Source organism: Spodoptera frugiperda, chromosome 21 (genome assembly GCF_023101765.2).
Source record: "Spodoptera frugiperda isolate SF20-4 chromosome 21, AGI-APGP_CSIRO_Sfru_2.0, whole genome shotgun sequence".
Taxonomy (NCBI): Eukaryota; Metazoa; Arthropoda; class Insecta; order Lepidoptera; family Noctuidae; genus Spodoptera; species Spodoptera frugiperda.
The window spans coordinates 1429929-1448167 of record NC_064232.1 but is presented as its reverse complement, the minus strand read 5'-3'; the positions used below and the strand labels follow the sequence as shown (position 1 = coordinate 1448167).

The 18239-nt window shown below is 37.3% G+C and overlaps 3 protein-coding genes across 5 annotated transcripts in view; all 3 read left to right on the top strand.

Moving 5' to 3' along the window:
* The window catches only part of LOC118280253 (uncharacterized), a 104163-nt gene that overhangs the window by 71216 nt on the left and 14708 nt on the right, over window positions 1-18239 (top strand). The gene's annotated exons all lie outside the window — the stretch shown is intronic.
* LOC118280255 (uncharacterized) lies at window positions 600-14760 on the top strand. 2 transcript variants are annotated; one of them, XM_050702210.1, is made up of 7 exons: window positions 600-735; window positions 8051-8146; window positions 8983-9177; window positions 9686-9778; window positions 10768-10977; window positions 13034-13270; window positions 13765-14724. In XM_050702210.1, exons 1-7 carry the CDS (start codon window positions 672-674, stop codon window positions 13905-13907), a joined length of 1038 nt encoding a protein of 345 aa, XP_050558167.1. In that variant the 5' UTR covers window positions 600-671; the 3' UTR covers window positions 13908-14724. The 2 variants fall into 2 exon arrangements, with proteins under 2 accessions (XP_050558167.1, XP_050558168.1); XM_050702211.1 differs by lacking the exon at window positions 8051-8146 and having other exon boundaries at window positions 603-735; window positions 13765-14760.
* The window catches only part of LOC118280547 (fatty acyl-CoA reductase wat-like), a 138828-nt gene continuing 127905 nt past the window's right edge, over window positions 7317-18239 (top strand). The window contains exon 1 of the mRNA XM_050702184.1: window positions 7317-7332. The gene's annotated coding sequence lies outside the window, so the exon portion shown is untranslated. The remainder of the gene's footprint in view (window positions 7333-18239) is intronic.

The following is an 18239-nucleotide window of genomic DNA, read 5'->3' as shown; positions in this document are numbered from 1 at the left end:
GAAATGTTTTCTGAAGAATTGTATGATGCCGCAAAATATCATTGCCGCTTTTTCAATATAAGAACGATTCATTAGGTTTCCTTTTATTATAGTCGCATAATATATAATATATTAAAGTCGATTTTCTTTAATTAGTAGGATATCAAGATTGTTGCGTACTTTGTGTGTCACTAATGGCGCAACACTTCACAATAATTGTGAACTGCATGAAAACTTGTGTATTTTAGGTTTTCTTCTTTTCTCATCAAATGTATTTGGCGGCGTTTGTTCAAAGCAGTTTTTGGACAAAGATTGGTCATTAAATGGACAACAGAACATAATTTCATGCACATGTTATTTGTGATAATTCCTTTTTTTATGTTTCATTGATATACATAATGCCTTGACCAACTAGCCAGCGTCAATAACAAATACATTTTTATTGTTTTTCGTATGATTTATTCTAATAACAATTTCAATTGTGCATCTTGGGTTTCATAAATCAATGATTTGCGTCTATGCTGTAATGTGGCCAGCGACTGTGAGTAACTATAATGTATAAATATTATTGCGTCGTGGAAAACGAATTGTTTTTTCCTTATAGAACTTTTTAAGATAATCTATATATAATTATTTTATATTGTTTACATAGAATAGTTCATTGTGCGCTGAAGTGAGGTGAAGACGACATTATGTTGATTGGTCTTATATATATCCTGATTTTAATTATACAAACATACGCAGGGATAGTCAAAGGCAAGTACCTAGTGAATTTCAATATTTATTTTAGAAATTGCAAACGTTTCGAACGAGGATAAAACCATTTTTTAACAATATTATTTTAACAATATAAACCTTAATAATTTGTTTGTTTATTTATTTAATCTCTGTTTGAATAATTCTGTTTAAAAAATATCACGCTACGACCCACAGGAGCCGTACAGCGGATGAATTGAAAGGAATAGCTAGTATTAAATTTTAATACTTATTGTTGTATTAACACACTTAACTAGAGTATACATACAATAAAACTGTAGAAGTGTCAATTCTCTTCATTGAATACTGTGATTCAATATACATATATACGTCATCGGAAAATAACAAGATCCGTAAGTTTATCAATTTACTAGGAAGTTTATAAACTTTCGTAGGATTCTAAACGGGCGATAAATTGTAATATTCTACGTCCACATTTTCATAAATTTGTCATACGGTAAAGGAGATGGCTAAATGACTGACCCAGGCATAATAACAAGAATACGAATTTCACGCTAACCCGTATCATTTAAATATTCACTTATGAATTATTTTGTGTTTAACTAATTCTTATAACTTGGTGAACAAAAATTAACAAAAATTAAGTTTCATAATTGATTTTTTTCTGTTGTGGTTTGACATGACAACACGGAAGTAGGTACTGCAAGCTATTATTAGGACATTAGTTTCCCCGAAAATCAAATCGAAATAATTAAACGAACATCAATTTTTAATAACGGTAATATAATGACTTTTTTCTGAAACCAAATAATTGTAAATGTTTTGATCGACACAAAATATATATTTTGTATAAGATTGCACAATCTTACTATATATTTTGTGTCTGTCCTTGGTTACTTTGTGTTCATTATCTAGTATAAGCAGAATTGTTTACCTATCTACCTCATATATAAATAACTTTCGGCTCAGGTTCATCAAAACGCCTTGGTAAAAGTTCACAGCAATGTTATATTTTGAAGTTTTTGTAACGTTGTTTGACGTAGGAGCGCTACTTTATTTTCAGGATTGCGCAGGTATGCCAAGTTTCTGGACCTTCTTAACTACAAAATATCAATTTTTAATTATGCGGCTTTATTTATTGCTAGGTACCATATTTATACAATATTTATTTGTACGGGTTACGACGTCCATACTTTGGTTTAGCCATGTCCTTTATAAACTAAACTTTTATACATGTTTCGGTGACATATATAAAAATTGGTGTTTTGCGTTGCTGTACGCAAAAGCCAAAAATATTGTTAAAAGTATTTTTTGTCTGTCTATCTGTCAGTGCGCGGTGACACTTCCTGCATTTGTCGTTCTGTATAGTGGGATCTTTGAGTATATATTTTTTATAATTCCGTGTATTAATGACTTGGTCTTGGATGGCTATCATAAAACCTTCAGTCTCGGGGAAAAGTGAACCTGTTATATGTATGTTAGCCATTTATTCGAGGCGTCCATATCTACGTGGGGTTGCTCCAAGTCATGCAGGTGTCTTCCGTGTAGTTCCTTGGAGCGCCATCTATTCATCTTCTCAGTGGTATGGGTTTGCGGGGTTTTGAAACTAATAGTATTGTTAGATAAATTAAGTGGGGTACAATTTTTGTCGAGTTCAACTATCGCTGAGTGAATGTTACTAGTGGTGATTTTACCGAAGAAGAAATTTCGAAGGTTTTGAATTTGACCTTGCCACAATACGTTTAAATCTATGAGACCTCTTCCTCCCTTTTCTCGATTTATTGAAATTCTCTCAATGGCTGACTTCGGGTGTAGATAATTATGTTTTGTTAGTGTGGTCCGGATTTTGATTTCTAAACTGCGGATATCTGTGCGTATCTAGACACACGGCAGTGTGTCCGCCAAGTTCGAGCAAAAAACCGACACACCGGCCGTGGGTTATATTACACGAACCATTTCGGGCCAAGTTCGACCCACCTATAACTCAAAATCTATTTTATCTACGCATATGAAATTTCTAGTATCTGTCGAGATCTACTTACTTATCTAAAATACAAAATTTCATTAATGTACCTATTGTAGGTCTTGAGATATTGACGTCAGAAAATCGCTATTTTTACTATACACTCACTGACTGACTGACTCACTCACTCACTCACTCATCAAAAACCTAGACCACTTCCAATGGTCGTATTGACTTGAAATTTGGCATGGAGGTAGGTCTTTAGGTCAAGGTAAAGGAAAAAATCTGAAAATGGCCAAGTGTGAGTCGGTTTTAAAAATAATGAAGGTGTAAATTCATACCCCTAAGGAACTAAAACAAAAAAATTATCTATATCTTCCAATGGTCGTACCGACCTAAAATTCGTTACGAAGGTTTGTATTTAGTCAAAGTAAAGTAAAATAAGAAAAAAATAAAATAAACCTTACAAAAATAAATGAAATCCCACCCAAAACATAAATGTGAAAGGCTGCCAAGTTCGATAATATTGGAATGCTTCGCCTATAAAAGAAGTGAGATATAAATAAGTACCAAGTTCCATACACAGACCTCAGTTAAAAATGATATAACTTGGCAAGTTTTAATAGAAAATTATATACTTGACTCATTGCGTTTAGTAGGTTTATAACAAAGTGTGTGAAAACTTGCCAACTTGTTATATCATTTTTAACTGAGGTCTGTGTATGGAACTTGGTACTTATTTATATCTCACTTCTTTTATAGGCGAAGCATTCCAATATTATCGAACTTGGCAGCCTTTCACATTTATGTTTTGGGTGGGATCCATTTTACTATACCAAATGAGAATGTTAATACGGGAATTGCAAAAGTATTGATTGCTTTGAAAAGATGTTTTGAGTGAAGTTGTTTTTTACATAATAAATTCAATCGATGTGTGAACTGTGCAGATAAATCCTTTTTAATTTTAATGTGATCTATAATGTTAGACTGATGGACACCTAAGTATTTATAAGTATCAGTAGGCCCCATAGATTCAAACGCAGCAGGAGGTTCGTCTGTATTATTAAGAGTACTAATTAATTTACCTTTTTGAATGTGTAGTGTGCGGCATTTATCTAGACCAAATGACATATTAATATCTCTAATTAATAATAATTTATTATTTATTGTTGTTTATACTTGGATGTTTTCCTCGTAAATTATAAAATTAATTCTAAATTGTTTTCATTTCTAATAATATAATAATAATAGCCAGTTATGAATCACACGCAAATGAACAAAGGGGGTTTGAATCTTATTTGGTTTAGTTGGTTTCGTAGATGACGCATGGACAAAGACAAGATGCCATAATGGGATTGTGGACTGTGACATGACAAATGGGTCCTGCCCAATGTTATATACCTATTATAAGTAAATAAACAGTACTCCGGTTCTCGAATGCGAAGTTTCGTTTAATCTTCGGACGTAGGTTTTATTGATTTTCTAATGAAAATACTTAAAATAACGTTTTATTTTTTATTTCAAATGAAAATCTATTTATTTTCATTTCATTTGTTGATTTTTGTTCAAGAGAGTTCGCAATAAATGGAATTGTAGTACGAAATTTGCGAAGTTTCGGACGAAACTTCGTTTTTCGTTGAATTAGAGTAGGTTTCCAGGTTTAGATCGGTAATAAGCGCTCAGAAAGTGGCATACACGTGGCACATTAAAATGTGGCCAATTGATTGCATGTGCGCCCGTCATTGGTCGAGATTATTCTCACAGCCAATGACGTGGCGGGTCGCGATCGAGTTTGGCTGCTCGGTCAAGCTTGCCTACGAGTATCTAATTAGGTATAGGTGTTACGGTAAATCTGATTAATTGAAAATTATTAATAATTTTACAAAATTATTAATAATAACCAAACGTTTTGGTAAATGTGAATAATCGATCGTAATTTATTACTTTTAGTAGTAATTATTAATAATTCACGACACATACTGGTGAAAGTAATAAAATTAATATAAACCCAATGTTTTTTGACCAGCAGGTACCTATTTATTTATAATATTAAACATCGTCTTACGATTATATTAATTAGAGATCACACAAACAAGGTTACTTGTACTTGCTTCAAACCGAAAGGACAACAAATTCACATATTCTGAACTTGAATATTAAATAGTGCCTTCTAGGGCACATTTATCTGGGCTCGCTGTCATTGCAGCGGTAAGTCCCCTGTTTGAGGAGTGGCTAGAGAGGCGCCATGGTGTCCTCTCCTACCGCCTGACAAGGTGCTTACCGGACATGGGAGTTTGGGTAGGTTCCTGTTTCTGATTGGGTGGGAGAAAACGCACTGCGAGGACCGCCCGGAGGACACGGTGGAGCATACGGTGGCTTAGTGCCCTACATGGGCTGAAAATCGCCGTGTCCTCAGGGATGTGGTCGGTGACGGCAACCTCTCGCGCCCGGCATTGGTTCAGGCCACGGTATGAAGCGAGAGGGACTGGGATGCCGTCTCCTCCTTTTGCGAAGCAGTCATGCTAGCTAAGGAGGAGGAGGAGGCGGGGCGTTTATCACAATATTAACAATAAATTTCTTTTAAAAATCTAATCTACCATCAAACTTATGCAAGAAAGTCTATCGTGGTACATAAAATTGAAACAAAAATAAAATTAAACAATTATTGTTTCATTAACAAAATCAACACGAATCCTAAAAGCAATCATCAACTATATGTAGCACCTATAAATGCAACAAATTAAAATTTTAAAAATATTGTCATAGAATTCAACAAATACATATTTGTTGTGCAAGTACAATATATTGCCGTTTAAATTGAAATAAAAATAACATCACTTATTACCACTTATTACATTTATCACTACTAGGGTAAAATTATTAATAATAAGCGACAAATGTGATAAATTTATCACTTTTACCTCGAGTTTCGGTAATTATTAATAACTAGCTTTTGCCCGCGACTTCGTTCGCGTGGAATAGTGACTTCTGGCAAAGGAGATTGTCCAAAACTGGCTATTTTTGAACAGGCTGCTCAACAAAAATGTAATTTACCAATAATTTTATTTGTATTTTAGTAAATGTCTGATCCTAATAACTTTGTATCAATTAGCAGTATAAAAAATCACATTTATTTTAGTATAGCTTTTGCCCGCGACTTCGTTCGCGTGGAATAGTGACTTCCGGCAAATTTTTGGTTTTAACCACATAGTTCCCGATCTCGCGGGATCTCTTCAAAAATGAGATGTGGAAGATATTCCAGGGAACTCTTCAAAAATCAACATAATGAGCTCTGCGTTTGAATTTAATAGATGTATACTCACTAGGGCATTGAAAAAATAGTTTAAAAACGGACTTAAACTAACTTAAAACTAAAGAAAGCTACGAATTACGAATTTATAACAATTAAAAAAGAAACTATATTACAACCTATCCTCTATGCTATAATAACCAAGCTTAAACTAAATAATTTAAAAGAAACGACTTAAATCTAATCTAATTAAAAAAAAAATTAGACTTACAATTTTATTAAAAAAACTAACTACAGTAACTACTAATAATCGATATCAAACTAAACCTACGTTAAATAGTTTAACCAAAAAACCAGGAAAACCCAACAAATAAACTTATTAATTGACAAATACAACGAAACCAATTTAGAATATACGAAACAGCAGGACCACTACAGACAAATAATAATACGACTGATAATACACTTTTTCTACGATAGTACCGAAGCGCTCGGCCGATACCCAACCAAATGAATGTAACGAAACCATAGCGCGATCTATTTCGATCCCAACGCCATCTATCGATGATAAAGACAACTTGGATTATTTATTTATACTCCGTTCGGGCATTTTCTTTGTACTAAAAGTTTAATTATATTGATATTATTTTTTTCATACCTTTTTACTATTTATTTACTTTTTTTCGATGAATTAAAACAATAACATGAACCGAAGTCGTGTAACGATCGACATAGAATTATCTATACTCCGTTAGAGCATTTTCTTTGTACTAAATGTTTTATTATTATATTGATATTATTTTTTTCATACCTTTTTACTATTTATTTACTTTTTTTCGATAAATTAAAATAATAACATGAACCGAAGTCGTGTAACGATCGACATAGAATTATTTATAAATAATTTATTTCTTATTTTTATTTTTTGATTTTTGAAATAAAAATATATCTATGTCCTTTCTAAGGTTCTAAACTATATCTGTACCAAATTTCAACCAAATCCGTCAAATAGTTGCGGAGATTAATGGTATAAGCATAGAATGTTCGACGTGATTCTTTAATTTGACATAACTTTTTTATTTATGAACCGATTGACATGAAACAAACACTAAATGTAAATTTAAGCATCCCACAATATATTCGTGAAAACCGCATCCAACTCGGATCAGCCGTTTCTGAGATTAGCGCGCACAGACGAACAGACAAACAGACAAACAGACAAACAGACAAACAGACAAACAGACAAACAGACAAAAAAAGTTAATTACATTTTTGGGTTCGACATCGACATAACAATAACCCCTGCTATTTTTTTTATTTTTATTTTCAATGTACAGACAGCACTTTTCTACGATTTTATTATATGTATAGATAGTAGATAATTATTAATAATTTTCAATTATTCACTCTTACCGTAACATAGGTACGTCCAAGCGTGCGAATGTCAATCGTGTCACCTGTTTACCAAAATCTTTTCTGGGGATACCTGCATCATAGAAGCTTTATGCATGCAAATTCTCAGCCTGATCGGTTTAAAATTGACGTAGTTTCATCTATTTTATCCCCTTGAGGGCACAATTAATGAAAACCCTTTGTTAGCGTATGCCTACGTTATAGCATTTACCTGCATGCCAAATTTCAACCCGATCCATCTAGTGGATGTGGCTGTCCGTTGATAGATCACTATGTTGGGGTTGAACCCTCAATTGAAAATATTGAAAAATAGCGATATTTTTGGTAGAAATAATTCAGAAATGTTGTTTTTTCTCACCAAAACATTATCTAACATATGAAAAAAGTAATGAATTAGTTAGCCGAGGTTATTAGCTACCGTTTTTTTTGTTTCTACGACGCATACAACGTTGAATATCACATACATTAAAAAAAATATTAAAATAGCCATAATTTTTAGGGGGAGGGGGTTAAACCCCCCCCCCCCATATTATTTTTTTTGGTCGATAAAATTAGATGTAGTACTCAGCCTTAACGGGTTAGAAGTCTCACCCCTATCACATTGTATATATTTAGAAGATAGATATCAGTCAGAATCAAAGGCAAATATGGCGCACAGCGCGCTTTTGTGCGGCATACGAACTCGTTGGCAGAAGCTGGTAAATTTTAAGACATGTTATAATTTTCAGGCCCTGATTCAACCCTCATTATATCAAGGGTGTTATCGTTATCTACCAAAGTCGACACGATTGGACCCCATCAGTGGCATCACAATTATGATATAGGTAAGCAAACACATTAGTGGTCTTTTTTTATGGACGGATCACCTGACGGTAAGCAATCGCCGCTGCCCATGGACACTCGAAACACCAGAGGCGTTTTTAACACACATAGCTATTGGAAGTGGGACCAGATTTCATAGAAACTCTGGCATCCTCCTTTATAATTAGAAATTATAATAAGCCCAGGTTCCCTCACGATCCGGACCTGGGGACTACCTCAGGAGCTGCGGATTACTTAGCGGGATTACCGAGGCTCCGGCTCGAAAAGCAGGAGTAGGAACGGGGTGGTTTTTAGTCAGTAACAGTCTGACACTGCCTCTTGCCTCGCTTAATGCAAGAGAAGCCAGTGGATGATTTCCCCCCTTAAAAAAAGTTTCGTCACGACGATTTCCTTCGCCGTTTAGTCTGTGTCTAAATTATCTTAGAAAGTACATATAACTCGGAAAAAGTCGCATTAGTAGATGCTTGCTGTTGGTAGGTTTCGAACCCGCACGCTCATGCCCTCATGCGTGAGAAGCGGGCGTCTTAAACCTCCAGGCCAAGACGACGTCAATTATAAAACATTCCATGTATATTATGGACACTGTTTTGTGCTTATGACGATAAGATATTATTCACCATTCTACCACCGGCTTCATCAGCGTTCCCGTGGGATATAAAGTAGCCTATGTGTTATTTCAGACGATAATCTACCCCTCTTCCAAATTACATCCTGGTCCCTTCAGTCGTTTTGACGTGTTTGGGTAATCAATAACATATACATACTTTACGTATTTTCGCATTTATAATATTATTAAGACAGTAAGAAGTGAGATAGTAATATAAGATTTTTGTTCAAGGTAATGTTACTGATCTCATGCCAGTCGTCAATGGAACGAAAAGTACGTATAAGTTTGATATTGAGAAATTTGATAATGGATCCAACTTGTACTGCAAGCACGTTGACGGTGGTTTCACTGTCAATATCAGAAACGATCTTTTCTCCAACTGCGGAGTGCAACCAATGAAGCTGCTTTTAGTCGATGATGGTTATTGTAAGTACTTATATGGAATCTGTGTCTATTTTTATGTAATTAGTTACTTTAATTTATTTAAGTTTTAAGGAAGATGCAAGCTTTGTTATTTGTAGCTCGCTTATTGTCAGTACTACATTTGAGAGCGTCTTAAAATTGAGTAGCGTTTGAGTATTCGGGCATAAGTGACATTCGTGAGTAGCGATGTTGTCACGCTTGAAGTGAATGCGCCACGGCATCGCTTCAAAAAGTCAAAATGAATGCCCTAAGCTACACGCTTGCTACCTCTCTACAAGGGATTGCAATTGCTGGATCTAGCGAGCCGTGCTAGATCAAACATGTGACAAGTGCGATTGAACGTTATTTTAAGTCAATTATTTTAATTTTGGCGTACCCATTTATTTATTTTGATTCCATTTTTTTGACCTAGTTAGATTCAGACTAATATTGCAAAAATCCAGCTGGATTGCAATCCCTACTTTTTATTAACAGATTTCATTCAAATTTATTAAGTTTGGTTTATTTCCAGATGAGGACAGAGTAGATAAAATTTATGAATATCACGAGAACGAACAAATCGTATTTGACTGTGTCCAGCATCCTTTGGCTCCCAGTGCTTCAAGTACGTACCGACCGTTTCCCCCACTCCTGGACATAGACCTTTAGCACGCTGTGGAGCGCAACGTGTAGTGGTTTCGATTCCCGCACGGAGCAACCCTTTGTGTAATTGGTTTCTGGTCTAGGTTTTATGTGTATGTGAACTTGTATGTTTGGAAACGCACCCACGACACAAGAGAAACTCCTAGAGTGGGTCGTATTTAAGCGGCGCTTTATTTAAAAAAAAAATCGTAATTTTTTAGGATTGCGTCACGTCGCGCCGTAATCATCACTCACATTATAGGACACCTATTTTTTATGGGATGGGCCAGTAAACGAGCGGACGGTGATCCGTCTGCTCGTGATTACTTACCATCAGGTGATACTGATGGTAAGTTATCGGTCACTAGAGGCGTTACAAGTGCGTTGCCGGCCTTTTGGGTATTAGGAAATTGTTGGGAATTGGGGTAATTGGGCTTCCGGTAACCTCACTCACACGGTGGAACAACGCAAGCGTTGTTTCACGTCGGTGTTCTGTAAGGTCGTGGTATCACTCTGGTTAAGTCATACTTAAAATAAATAACCAAAATTATTATGTGGAAATGAAAATTGTGCGGTTGAGGAAAAACACACACATAAGACGTGTCGACAATCACAGTGATAGAAAATTATAAACACTTCGATCAACTCGAGCTCCTAACATCTACGAGGAAACTAGTCTACCTTATTATATAAGTGTATCTAATAGTCAATATGATATGTTTTTATATTTATGTCCGTCTTGTAGATTTTAAAACGTTAGACACGCCACAAACACAACACGACATAAAAAAATACGTGTTTAATATTTTATCATTACCTAACTGACGGACTAAATAGATTTTTAATGTTCATACCCCGTCATAATTCCTATTGTAACGAAAAATAAAGAATAAAAAGTATAATATCCGCTTAATATTTCTCCTACTAATTTCTACTAGGAAGTCTGACACAATCATGACAAGTGTGCTTCAGTTTCAGATGTTTTTATCGGTTGGATTTACCCGGAATCAGGGAAAATATCACTGCACGGCAAGAACCGAGGAGCTATGAAAGGAATAGTAACGCTTAACAAAGAATATAATTCTAGCGTTATATGTTGTGTGTACTATATTACGACGGAATCCAGCTCACACACACAAATACTGCGTTACGTTACTAATAAAACTCGTTTAATATGGAAAGGTAGGCCAATATGTTATATATTTCTGTCAGTTTACTTAACAGCAGCTCACGTAGTGTAGATGTCAGAAGAATGACCAGGCGACACACGTACTTAGGTATCGTCATGAGCTAATGTTCACATGTAAACAGCAGCTCATGTAGTGTAGATGTCCAGTCAACAAGGATGTAGCGAGGTTGACTGTCCAGGCGACACACGTACTTAGGTATCGTCATGAGCTAATGTTCACATGTAAACAGCAGCTCATGTAGTGTAGATGTCCAGTCAACAAGGATGTAGCGAGGTTGACTGTCCAGGCGACACACGTACTTAGGTATCGTCATGAGCATGTGTCCAGGCGACACACGTACTTAGGTATCGTCATGAGCATGTGTCCAGGCGACACACGTACTTAGGTATCGTCATGAGCTAATGTTCACATGTAAACAGCAGCTCATGTAGTGTAGATGTCCAGTCAACAAGGATGTAGCGAGATTGACTGTCCAGGCGACACACGTACTTAGGTATCGTCATGAGCTAATGTTCACATGTAAACAGCAGCTCATGTAGTGTAGATGTCCAGTCAACAAGGATGTAGCGAGGTTGACTGTCCAGGCGACACACGTACTTAGGTATCGTCATGAGCATGTGTCCAGGCGACACACGTACTTAGGTATCGTCATGAGCTAATGTTCACATGTAAACAGCAGCTCATGTAGTGTAGATGTCCAGTCAACAAGGATGTAGCGAGATTGACTGTCCAGGCGACACACGTACTTAGGTATCGTCATGAGCTAATGTTCACATGTAAACAGCAGCTCATGTAGTGTAGATGTCCAGTCAACAAGGATGTAGCGAGGTTGACTGTCCAGGCGACACACGTACTTAGGTATCGTCATGAGCTAATGTTCACATGTAAACAGCAGCTCATGTAGTGTAGATGTCCAGTCAACAAGGATGTAGCGAGGTTGACTGTCCAGGCGACACACGTACTTAGGTATCGTCATGAGCTAATGTTCACATGTAAACAGCAGCTCATGTAGTGTAGATGTCCAGTCAACAAGGATGTAGCGAGGTTGACTGTCCAGGCGACACACGTACTTAGGTATCGTCATGAGCATGTGTCCAGGCGACACACGTACTTAGGTATCGTCATGAGCTAATGTTCACATGTAAACAGCAGCTCATGTAGTGTAGATGTCCAGTCAACAAGGATGTAGCGAGATTGACTGTCCAGGCGACACACGTACTTAGGTATCGTCATGAGCTAATGTTCACATGTAAACAGCAGCTCATGTAGTGTAGATGTCCAGTCAACAAGGATGTAGCGAGGTTGACTGTCCAGGCGACACACGTACTTAGGTATCGTCATGAGCTAATGTTCACATGTAAACAGCAGCTCATGTAGTGTAGATGTCCAGTCAACAAGGATGTAGCGAGGTTGACTGTCCAGGCGACACACGTACTTAGGTATCGTCATGAGCTAATGTTCACATGTAAACAGCAGCTCATGTAGTGTAGATGTCCAGTCAACAAGGATGTAGCGAGGTTGACTGTCCAGGCGACACACGTACTTAGGTATCGTCATGAGCATGTGTCCAGGCGACACACGTACTTAGGTATCGTCATGAGCTAATGTTCACATGTAAACAGCAGCTCATGTAGTGTAGATGTCCAGTCAACAAGGATGTAGCGAGATTGACTGTCCAGGCGACACACGTACTTAGGTATCGTCATGAGCTAATGTTCACATGTAAACAGCAGCTCATGTAGTGTAGATGTCCAGTCAACAAGGATGTAGCGAGGTTGACTGTCCAGGCGACACACGTACTTAGGTATCGTCATGAGCTAATGTTCACATGTAAACAGCAGCTCATGTAGTGTAGATGTCCAGTCAACAAGGATGTAGCGAGGTTGACTGTCCAGGCGACACACGTACTTAGGTATCGTCATGAGCTAATGTTCACATGTAAACAGCAGCTCATGTAGTGTAGATGTCCAGTCAACAAGGATGTAGCGAGGTTGACTGTCCAGGCGACACACGTACTTAGGCTAATTTTCACATTGATACTATTTCAGATAATAGTGAGTCTCAAGTGGAAACCATTTCTACGAGTACTGCTGTAAATACTGAAATAGAAGTGGGATCAACTGAGAGAGATCAAATTTTCAAAGAAAACGTTACAAAATATTCGCCAGATACTCCAGAGAGAAATAAACTTTTGAGAGGCAAATCGACATTAAATGGAAATAAGAATAACGTCTTCCTTAAACAAAACATTTCCGACACGCCTAATGACACACACGAAACTAAAGGTTGGTATGTAAAGCCATCGATCGTCTAAAGTAGTCTAAAAGATGAGCAAGTTCGTGTGCACAGGGGCCTTATCTGCTATTACAATTGTGTCAGAATGGTCGATCACTGAGCAGTGCGAGAGGGACGGAGCTATACAACCTACATAGCTCCGTCCCTCTCGCACTGCTCAGTGATCGACCATTCTGACACAATTGTAATAGCAGACTAAGGCCCCAGGTTTAATGTAGGCTACACAAAGTGTATCCAAGCCCTGTATGCTGCGACGAGATCGCCGAATTTCTACATCCAGAGTATAAACCCTGGATTGGATGTAGAAGCCCTTTGCGCCCGATCTTGGGCCGGGGAAGACTTCTCGGGTTGCCGGCGCTCCGGGGTTGTTTTTAGTCGATAAGAGTCCGATTCACTCTGTAGCCTCACCCAAGGCGAGAGGAGTAATTCTACATTCTAGTACAGAATTATAATGTTTTTGTGTACATATCCTTGTTTCTTTCAGTTAATAACTCTCTGATAATTGGTGTCGGTTCCGCTGTATTCGTTCTTACAATTATTGTACTAGCGGTGCTGGTGATGGTCAAAAAACACAGCAGTACTTATGCAAGTGGAAGTCCACGACTGGATCAGAAAAACGTGAGTTAACAGCGTCTTATATTATAAATGCGAAAGTGTATCTTTGTTACTCAATCACATGAAACGGCTTAAAGGATTTGGATGAAATTGACATTGAATGATACTGGCTACTTTTTATTCCACGGGAACGTAGGCGAAGCCGCTGGCAAAAGCCAGTGACGATATCATGTAGCATAGCGTAGTCTAGCAGTGTTGTTGACCAATGAAATCAATCGAAGGTGAGACGGTACTTCACACCGAAACACCTGCTGAGCCTGTACCAAGCGCAGGTTCGGTCATGTATGGAGTGCTGTTCTCACCTTTGGGACGGCTCGGCTAAATACCAGCTGGATGCCCTCGAACACATTGAAAGGCGTGCCAAGAAGCTCATCAATGATGATGCGCTTGTGCAGGCCCGACTTCAAAACCTTGAACACAGGCGCAAGGTGGCAAGCCTTTCCGTTTTTTACCGGATACATTTCGGAGAGTGTGCGGGGGAATTGCACAACTTGATTCCTCCTAGTCCTTTCCATCATCGAACCACAAGACAATTGGCGAGGCGTCACCGTTTCATGGTGGATATCCCACCCACACGCACGAAGCGCTTCGCTTCAAGCTTCCTTGTGCGAACTGCTAGGGAGTGGAACTCCTTTCAGGAGTCTGTGTTTCCTGATGGGTATAACCTGGGTGTCTTCAAAGCCCGAGTGAATAGGTTGCTTATGGGCAGACGTGCTCCACCGTAGGCCGCATCATCACTTACCATCAGGCGAGATAGTGGCCAAACGTCGACCCATTTAACATTAAAAAAAAAATATTACATCTTGCTTAGACACAGTGAAAACTCCACAAAGCGGCAATGTTAAATCCGCAAATGATTTTTGAAAAATGACAAATGTCACATCATGGGCTGTAGTTTTGAAAAGGGATGTAAGTCTAAAAATGCAACTTTACAGGAGACGCAAAAAACGCTCCGCGCGATGTTTCAATATTTGTAGCGGTCAAACTGCTGCCGAATTAAATACATGTGATGTGTTTTATAGGTAAACGATGTATGCTCTTTCCTTTTATGTAGTTATTTTTTATGTAAACTTAGTAGTTTCCGAAATAGTGACTTATACCAACCACAAAATGAAAGCCTCAAGGGTATAAAATAAGTTATACCCCTTTACATTTAAATCAAAAGTTCATTTACACAAGTGAAAAAGGATACGCATTTGGAATAATTTTTATGATAACTAAGTAATGCAATGGATTAATAAGTGTTTAACTATCAGAAACACGTGTATTCTTAATAAACTTACCATCAACATGATTAAAATTTAAAAAATATGAAAAATTATTATTTGTCCCCTTTTTCACATTGATTATAGACAAGTTAAGGGGGACATAAAGACTTATGTGAATCATTTTGTGTAACTTATATCCCACCCAAAACATAAATGTGAAAGGCTGCCAAGTTCGATAATATTGGAATGCTTCGCCTATAAAAGAAGTCAGTTAAAAATGATATAACAAGTTGGCAAGTTTTCACACACTTTGTTATAAACCTACTAAACGCAATGAGTCAAGTATATAATTTTCTATTAAAACTTGCCAAGTTATATCATTTTTAACTGAGGTCTGTGTATGGAACTTGGTACTTATTTAGATCTCACTTCTTTTATAGGCGAAGCATTCCAATATTATCGAACTTGGCAGCCTTTCACATTTAGGTTTGGGTGGGACATTTTTTATTTTTGTAAGGTTTATTTTCTTTTTTTCTTATTTTACTTTACTTTGATAAATACAAATTTCGTAACGAATTTTAGGTCGGTACGACCATTGAAGATATAGAAGTTTTGTTTTAGTTCCTTAGGGGGACATAAAGAAAACCGACTCACACTTATGTTGACCTAAAGACCTAATCATTTTCAAGTCAATACGACCATTGGAAGTGGTCTAGGTTTTTGATGAGTGAGTGAGTAACTATAGTAAAAATAGCGATTTTCTGACGTCAATATCTCAAGACCTACAATAGGTACATCTTTTGTATTTTAGATAAGTAAGTAGATCTCTACAGATACTAGAAATTTCATATGCGTAGATAAAATAGATTTTGAGTTATAGGTGGGTCGAACTTGGCCCGAAATGGTTCGTGTAATATAACCCACGGCCGGTGTGTCGGTTTTTTTGCTCGAACTTGGCGGACACACTGCCGTGTGTCTAGATCTATTTTTTAACACAAGTAAAAGTAATAAATTACTTTATAGTGTTTTTTATTATGAAAATAATTTATAAAATCAATTAAAAAATAAAAAGTGTCATTCACACATAGCCCTTGGAGAATAGCTTTCGGAACACGGTGGTATAGATTCGTCAGTAACCCAATCATCTTCGGTCATCATTGCCATATCTTTGTGAACAAGATCTATCAAACGATTAATGCGACCGCGATCAGCAATTCAAAAACAAAATATTATTTACTTTAAAAAAATACCCCTGGGAAACGCTGCAAAAACCTTTGGCGTATAAAGTGGCTGTAAGTACGAAATCGAAAAGGAAAATTGGTGTACTTATACAACTTAGGCAGATTCCATAGCACGGTTCTAAACCTTAGTGGTTTTTTGGTTGCTATTTGTTATTTATTGTATTATTGTTTTGTGTAAATAATAAATAAAGTAAAAAAAAAACTAATACTGAGTCATTCCCGCTCGTCCACACCCTGTCACCTCACGTCTAGTCTAAGAGTTAATAAAGAAAATATGAAAATTACTTTAAAAGTACATACCTACTAATTCTAAAGTATTCTTTGCGTATTTTATATTAAATGTATAGCATAAAATGTTTCACATTTTAATTTTACACACTGAGTATTGTATCAATATGAGTTTAAATACAATTAATATATAAAAAGTTTTAAAAGATACAATCTCCTGGATATACTAATATTTATAATAAAAAATGTAAAATGAAAATGTGACACATTTTTATGTTATACATTTAGTAGGTATAAAATACGCAAAAAAATCTTTAGATTTATTAGAGAAATGTAGTTTTAAACTAATTTTCATATTTTCTTGATTAATTCTTAGACTACACGTGAGATGACGGGGTGCGGACGACTAGGAACAATGCATTCTATACGTCCACAGAGTAGATGAACAGAACGCAACATTCCCAGTCGTCCGCAGTGGGGACGAGCGGGAATGACTCCTAATACTTAGTGATAACAATAATAACATAAAATAGGTCCGCAAGGCAGCTTGTGGCGAGCTGTTGGGCAGTGGCGACCCCACGGACCTGACTCCCGAGAGAGGCCCTATTTTTCGACTCCGGTTAGTACCTGCGACTAACCGGAGAGGCCTCTCCTACCTCATTCTTGCCTTAACCGGCTGGTTTGAGTGGAGATTCGCAAGAGTGGAGTTGCCTTCAACTCCAACTCGGGGGAAGGATGTATCCCAGTAAGATGCTGGTACCAGCATCTTACCTTGACCGTACTTCCGGGATTGCTCTAACAGCCGTGGGATGCCTCTACTTCCTCAAGCAGCTCAACGTATGTTGCCCCCTTGTCGCTACATGCTAGCGGTCGTTTCCGGGGTTCCACTATTGAGTTTGCGAGTCACCCCCTGCCTGTTTATCCGTATGTATCAATATTGGTCAGGGGCAGGGGCCATAGTACCCCCCCATAGTTAACCGGTTAACTATTCCACAGCCACCCACACCCATATCCCTATCATTTCTTTTTACCATATCTCACAATAGTTCTGCATCAACCGGGGATTGTCCTTTGGTGTACTTCCATAGTGCATACAGGGATTCATATCGCCTTCAGGGATAATCGCCGGCTGATGTCCCATTACATTTAGATTAAAAATTTTCAACGGGCCTCTGCGAGTTGGCTTCGGCTCCTCGTATGCCTTCCAAAGGTCCGGGACCCTGTGGTCCCGAGATAGGAAAATAACAAACATAAAATAGTAACAATTAATAAACGGAATAACAAAAAAAGCACCGAGTAGTAAGTAGAATAACCTATGTCAACAAGTTACGACTCTTTACAGGAATAAACACTTATCATTCGTATTTAATTTTATTATTGTAGGAAATATTATTAGAACAGAGACTAGAAACTCAGTGTAAAACGGTACATGTTGACTAAAATCCATAAAATTTTATGATAACATTGAAATAATCGACTAAAATAAGTGGAAAAGGATACAACTCACTCGCGTAATTATCGATTTTCAAAAATAATAATCAATAAACGGAATAACAATAACAGCTTTGGTTTAGCAAAAAATGCATCGAGTAAATCGAGTTGCAGCGCGCTCCCCACCCACCCGCACTGTACCCCGAGTCGTACATTCGTAACTTTTTTCACGTAAA

What these genes read in the sequence shown, in the direction of transcription:
- LOC118280255 (XM_050702210.1), top strand. Translation starts at nt 672, where the DNA reads ATGTTGATTGGTCTTATATATATCCTGATTTTAATTATACAAACATAC. An exon ending in TTTGGCTCCCAGTGCTTCAA is followed by an intron (nt 9,779 to 10,767) that starts GTACGTACCGAC and finishes AGTGTGCTTCAG; the next exon opens with TTTCAGATGTTTTTATCGGT. An exon ending in TGACACACACGAAACTAAAG is followed by an intron (nt 13,271 to 13,764) that starts GTTGGTATGTAA and finishes TGTTTCTTTCAG; the next exon opens with TTAATAACTCTCTGATAATT.